This window comes from Rhincodon typus, chromosome 24 (genome assembly GCF_021869965.1).
Source record: "Rhincodon typus isolate 14 chromosome 24, sRhiTyp1.1, whole genome shotgun sequence".
NCBI classification, from domain to species: Eukaryota; Metazoa; Chordata; class Chondrichthyes; order Orectolobiformes; family Rhincodontidae; genus Rhincodon; species Rhincodon typus.
In genome coordinates, this window is record NC_063355.1 from 4,476,953 (window position 1) to 4,483,354 (window position 6,402).

Here is a 6,402-nt window from a genome sequence, read left to right on the forward strand (position 1 = left end):
ACATGAGGGACAACTTTTTTACACACAGAGTGGTTCGTGTGTGGAATGAACTGCCAGAGGAAGTGGTGGATTCAGGTACAGTTACAATGTTTAAAAGACATTTCAATAAGTACATGAATAGGAAAAGTTTGGAGGGATACGGGCCAGACACAGGCAGGTGGGATTAGTTTGGTTTGGGATTATGGTCGGCATGGACTGGTTGGATCGAAGGGTCTGTATGACTCTATGACTCTAAGTGCCAGAGGTCATTCCCATGGCCATAGGTTTGTCTTTGACACAGGGGTAATCCATTCAGATCCACTCCACCATGCTCTGCCCCTAGCCCTGAAAGTCTGTCTCCTTTAAATGTCCATCCAATTTCATTTCGAATCACTGCTTCTCTGCCTCTTGGACAGTGGGTTCTGGGTCATTATGACTTATCCAAACCACAGTGCACCAAACAGTTTGGACATTTAGGGCTATAATATGTAGGAGCAGAACAGACCATTCAGCCCATAGGGTGGCACGGTGGCTCAGTGGTTAGCACTGGTGCCAGGGACCTGAGTTCGATTCCAGCCTCGGGCTACTGTCTGTGTGGGTTTCCTTTGGGTGCTCCGGTTTCCTCCAACAGTTCAAAGACATGCAGGCTGGGTGGGTTAGCCATAGGAAATGCAGAGTTACAGGGATGGGGTGGGATGCTTTTTGGGGGGTCAGCATGGATTTGTTGGGCTGAATGGCTTCTATCAGGACTGTAGGGAATCTAAGGGTCTGCTCTGCAATAGATCATGGCTGATCCGATCATTCTCAACTCCTGTCCCTCTTAATTCTGTTACTGAGTAAAATTCTATCTCAGGTACTGGACAGCTGTTTGCAGTGAAGACTTACCACCTAATGAGTGAAGAAATTCCTCCTCAGCTCTGTATTAAATATGTATCCCCTTATTCTGGGATGATGCCCTCTGGTCCTGGACTCCCACAAGGCAGAGCACCCTCTCCCCATTTACCCTGTCCAGACCCCTAGGAATCATGTACGTTTCGATAAAATTGTCTATCATTCCTCTAAATTCCAACAAATACAGGCCCAATCTACTCAACCATACATGATACCAGCCCTAGTGAACCTTCAACGCCAATATATCTTTCCTTAGATAAAGGGCCCAAAACTGTTCGCAGTATTCCAGCTGTGAGCTGACTAGTATCTTTACTCACTTGTGCGAGTTTGGTTACTGTATTTCCACACCTGTACTGTGTTGACTCTTGAAGCACATCAAGAGCTTTTGAAAGTCTGGGAGGCGGTATGGAAACACAATTTCTTTTTGCTTTAAGAAGAAGAACTGAACCTAAATAAGTGAAAGTGAACGTCCGGATAATGTGTAGAAACTGACAGTCAAGAGGGAAAGTCGGAGTTTATTATCTCTGATTATCGTGTTATTTCTCACGGCAGTATTATTGCACTTATTTTTTTAAATGTAATAAATTACCCATTTTTAAAACAGTTGTCTTTGGGCATTGTTTCTGTAATGCCCTCTTTTGTAAGCTTGCTGTCTTCAAACTTGTGGCTGAAGTAATGTGCATAAAGTTGTGGCTCAGTGAAGTAAAGACATGTAGGCCTCAGGATCCAGCTGGGATTCACAAACTTTCTCCAAGATTTCTTTGTAAAAATTGGGCCACAGTTTCATCCTAATGTTTGATTAAAACAAAAGGAAGTATCAACTTTAGAATGTATTTTTCTTAAAAAGAAGCACAAATTAGGCAGCACTGTTTAAGTAGAATCCATTGTGCACTCATTTGTGAAGAAAGTGAAAGCAGTGTATCATGGGTTTGGTGGGAATGGTTCGGGGAGGTTAGTCAGCAAAACGTCTCCCTTCATTCTTGAACTACGCGTAAAAAGCCCAGAAAAAGATACAGACGGCCAGCAGGACAATGGCATTAATGTTGACAACGTTTCTCCACAGGGGGACTTCCGAAATGTCTGTCAGCTTCTGCTGCATGGCTTCCTGCTCCTCTTTGCTGAGCTTCTTCGCCGTTTGGTCGAAACCGCAGAACCAGTTGTAGGTTTTCTTCCAGCAGCTCACGTCTTGGTCCGACTCTGAGAGAACAAGAACAGAGCACAGCAGGTGAGGAACATGGGGGAGGCCGTTCAATTCGAGGTCAGTTCACTCCTACCCCTGTCCTAACAAACATCCCTCAACCATGAAAATTCCAATCCACCCCCCAATACTTTTAAGGGATTTCCAAACTTGACAAACAAATTAAGCCACTCAGCCCTTCACACTTGCTCCAACATTCATTAATATTACAGCTGAAAATCCATCCTCCTGCCTCTGCCCCCCCACCATAATCTTTGGCTTCCATGAAGATTAAAAAGCTATTTTCTCCTTAATATCATAATACGTTCAAATCTGTTTACATGAGAAATAACTTCCTAATTCTGGTTCTAAATGGCCTGCCTTTCATTTTAAGATTTTGGTCCAGATTGTACGGTGAGTGAACAGATCTGACAAATGAGTCTGGCCTGTCCTGGGCATCCCTGTCCTAGGAAACGAGGCCAGGATCCACTCAGCGCAGGATCAGTATTCGAGGCGAAGACGTGCCTTTTTTTTTACAGCATTAGTTGCTCTAATCCAGGAAGCAAGATGTTTGTATGTTGAAAAGGCATTTTGACAGTGACTGAGAGAAGTGAGAGAGGGAGTACGGAGGCAGGTGGGGAGGGGAATAGGAAGCCAGGTGGCTTATGGAATAGGATGCCAGGTGGGTAGCGGGTAGGTTCCCAGATGGGAGAGGGGCAGGATGTTGAGTGGGTGAAGGGATAGGGTGTTGTATCAGCGATTGGGGGTATACTAGGAGCTGGGTTTGTGATAGGATATCAAGTGGATACAGCAGGAGCGACTATCTAAACTCGATATTTTATTGGATGCTGTTATTATTGGTGATGCGGAGGGTGGCAGTGCTGTGGTACCTCCTCAATATTGGTAAAGTGTATTAGGAAATTATTTGACAATGGAGGACATGATTGTAAATGTTATGGTGAATCTCTCCTCAGCTGGATACAATTTATGTTGGAAGCTAGAATTACCATTCTCAAAAATGGTTAACGTTTAAAGAAGAGATAGCACTATGGATATGTGACATTTGACTTATCCAAAACATCAGTTACATTCAATTCTACTTAGCAATACGCGTGGGTTTTGTTGCAAGGTTTTTATGAGGTTACTCAAAACAGTTCATGAGTCACTGAGAAGCAGTTCTGGTGCCACAGTTAATTGGGCAAAGAGACATAAATAGATGTCTATTTTTATGCAGGTTCCAACCCCACAGTTTCTCACCAATGCCTTCCACAACTGACCCTGGTAGCAAGCAGTTGACTGAAGATATTAGCTATGACCTCAACATCCCAGGAGATGGTGGTGGTGAGCTGCCTTCTTGAACTGCTGCAGTCTTTGCATTGTAGTTAGACCCACAATGCCCTTAGGGAGGGAATTCAAGCATTTTGACCCAGTGATAGTGAAGGAACAGCAATATATTTCCAGGTCAGGATAGTGAGTGGCTTGGAGGGGAACTTGCAGGGGGTGGTGTTCTCATGTAACTGCTGCCCTTGTCCTTCTAGATGGAAGTAGTCACGGGTTTAGAGGTGTATCTCAGGAGATCTGGTGAATTTCTGCAGGGCATCCTGTAGATGGTACACACTGCTGCTACTGAGGGTCAATGGTGAAGGGTCTAAATTCTGAAGGTGGATGGGATGCCCATTCAAGAAAGCTGCTTTGTCCTGGATGATTCTTGAGTGTTGTTGGAGCTGCATCCATCCAGGGAAGTGGGGAGTATTCCATCACACTCCTGACTTGTGCCTTGTAGATGGTGGACAGGCTTTGGGGAGTCAGGAGGGGAGTTACTCGCTGCAGTATTCCCAGCTTCTGACCTGCTCTTGCAGTCACTGTGTTTATGTGGCAAGTCCAATTCAGTTTCTGGTCAATAGTAACCCTATTGCTAGTGCAGGATTTAGTGATGGTAATTCCACTAAATATCAGGGGGAAGTTGGTTAACTTTTCTCTTTTGGAGATGATTATTGTCTGACACTTCAGTGGCATTAATTTTACTTATCATCCTAAGCCTGGATATTGTCCAGGTCTTGCTGCATTTGAACACAGACCACTTCATTATTTGAAGGAGTCGTGAATGGTGCTAAACACTGTGCAATTGTTTGGTAACGTCACCAGTTCTGACGTTATAATGAAGGGAAGAGCAAGCATCGAATATGAAGCATGTTGAGCAAATATGCCAAGGGACTGCTGGGACCTGATGTTTGTAGATGTTAGGAAGGCAGTGAAGGTGGAAGCCACCCCTCTGATAATTAAATTGACACACAAGCCCCAATTCATTGTGATGGAAGTAGAGGTTCCCTCCTAATAATTAAGTCCGAAACACCCAGAGGAGCTCACCTTGCCCTTTGTAATCTGTTAAAAGATTGGTTAAAGGAAACAAAATTCCTGATTTCCACTTTATAAGTAACAAATTACCATTTACTTATTTACCCGAACAATGAACAAATTAAATGAGATATGAACAAACCGAACAATTTGCACCTAAGTATTAACTATTCCATAACTGAACAAAATTCTACTGGAATACTGTTCAAATCAACACAAGTCCCATTTAAATAAACCCAATTAGTAAGAAAACAATAAATTAAATTGTAATCTCTCCAAATTCACACAGACAGTGTCTTCTGGAACATTCTGCCTTCTCCAGCCTTTCTTCTGTCGATCTTAAGTCATAAATGTTGTTCTTCCGATGATTCTGCTGTCAGGAATTTTTTTTTCCCGTAATTTCATCAGTGAGGACTTTGAGCTAAAACTGCTGTGCTCCTTTTGATGGGTCTTTTCAGAGGGCTTACTGGCTTTGTGTGAAAGCCAGGCTTATCTCTCAGATGGTGGACTTGCTTTCACTGTAGTTTGGCTCTCCCCTAATCTTCAAAAAAACCTTACTTATATATCCCCTATGACACATCAAATTCTTACCGTATGATTGGTTTCAGGTTGTCAACACCATCAGGTTTTTGAATTCAATCGGCTTTGAGTTGGTGAGTGCTTGGTTTAAATTAATTGGCCAAATTCAAACTTCTTATCAAAACATCGAAACAAGACTGTAAGGCCTTTTGATACATACACTTGTTTCACTTTTTGAGGCTCACTGTATGGTACGTGCAATTTCCAAGCACAGCCAAAGCACAATTTTTTAAAAGGGACCACACGCAGCCTTTTCTCCCCACTATCGTTTGTACCAACAAATTCTAACCTCCTGCCTTCCAATTCATTAGGTACTCCGCCCAACTTCACAACATAGTTAGAGGCAGATGTGAGTGATTCTGTAAGTAAACTGAGAAAAGGATTGACATCTGGTTTCATACCTCACCATCTGCTTTAAATGAAGAACAGTACGACACAGGAACAGGCCCTTCAGCCCACCAAGCCTATGCCAACTCATGACTCCTTTCTAAACTAAAAGCCTTTTGCCTCTTTGCGGTTGTATCCCTCTATTCCCTGCCTACTCATTTATCCATCAGGATGCCTCTTAAATATCGCTAATGTAAAATTCATTTAACAACCTATCCTTGACTCCCAGAACAACACCCTCCCAACTGTTTACCTCTGTCCCACAACTTGTTTTTGTGTGTGTGAGTGTGTGTGTGTGTGTGTGTGTGTGTGTGTGTATGTGTGTATGTGTGTATGTGTGTGTGTGTGTTTGTGTTTGTGTGTGTTTGTGTTTGTGTGTGTTTGTGTGTATGTTTGTTTGTGTTTGTGTGTTTGTTTGTGTGTGTTTGTTTGTGTCTGTGTCTGTGTGTGTGTGTGTGTATATGTGTGTGTGTGTTTGTTTGTGTCTGTGTCTGTGCGTGTGTGAGTGTGTATATGTGTGTATGTGTGTGTGTGTGTTTGTTTGTGTCTGTGCGTGTGTGTGTGTATGTGTGTATATGTGTGTATGTGTGTGTGTGTGTGCGTATAAAGGGAAAGAAGTTATTAAAGAGTAGGAATCAAGCTGAGAGATAGTTCCTGGAAGCTAAATACAGTTGTTAGCTCCTCTGTGAAAATGCTTTGCAATGTCACCTTCATCAGTATCCATTTTGCTATCATTATCTTCATTCTTCCAGTTATCTTCATCCAGATCCTTCCGTGCTTCTGTGCTGTTTCGCAAGCTCCAACACAATCGGTAAAGCTAAAATGAAAATGATATATGTGACTATAATTCAATAGTGAAACAAACACTCATTTTCAAATCTTCAAACAAGAATGATACCTGCAACTGTGTGTGGCACTACGTTTGGACTGTGAAATATGGATTTTGCAATGTGTGCAGCACTGCAAACATCCCAAACACTGTCTCCTCCCAACCATTCCCAACACCTGCCTCATCCCAAATATTCCAAAGAAAC

At 42.8% G+C, this 6,402-nt stretch overlaps 1 protein-coding gene across 1 annotated transcript in view; it reads right to left on the reverse strand.

The window, feature by feature from the left end:
• Window positions 1-628: 628 nt before the first annotated feature.
• Window positions 629-6,402, reverse strand: part of slc5a1 (solute carrier family 5 member 1) — an 84,630-nt gene continuing 78,856 nt past the window's right edge. Inside the window, exons 14-15 of the mRNA XM_048611411.1 lie at window positions 6,077-6,185; window positions 629-2,067 (exon numbers count right to left, since the gene is read on the reverse strand). Of these exons, the coding sequence (XP_048467368.1) occupies window positions 1,856-2,067; window positions 6,077-6,185 (321 nt within the window). The 3' untranslated portion in view covers window positions 629-1,855. The remainder of the gene's footprint in view (window positions 2,068-6,076; window positions 6,186-6,402) is intronic.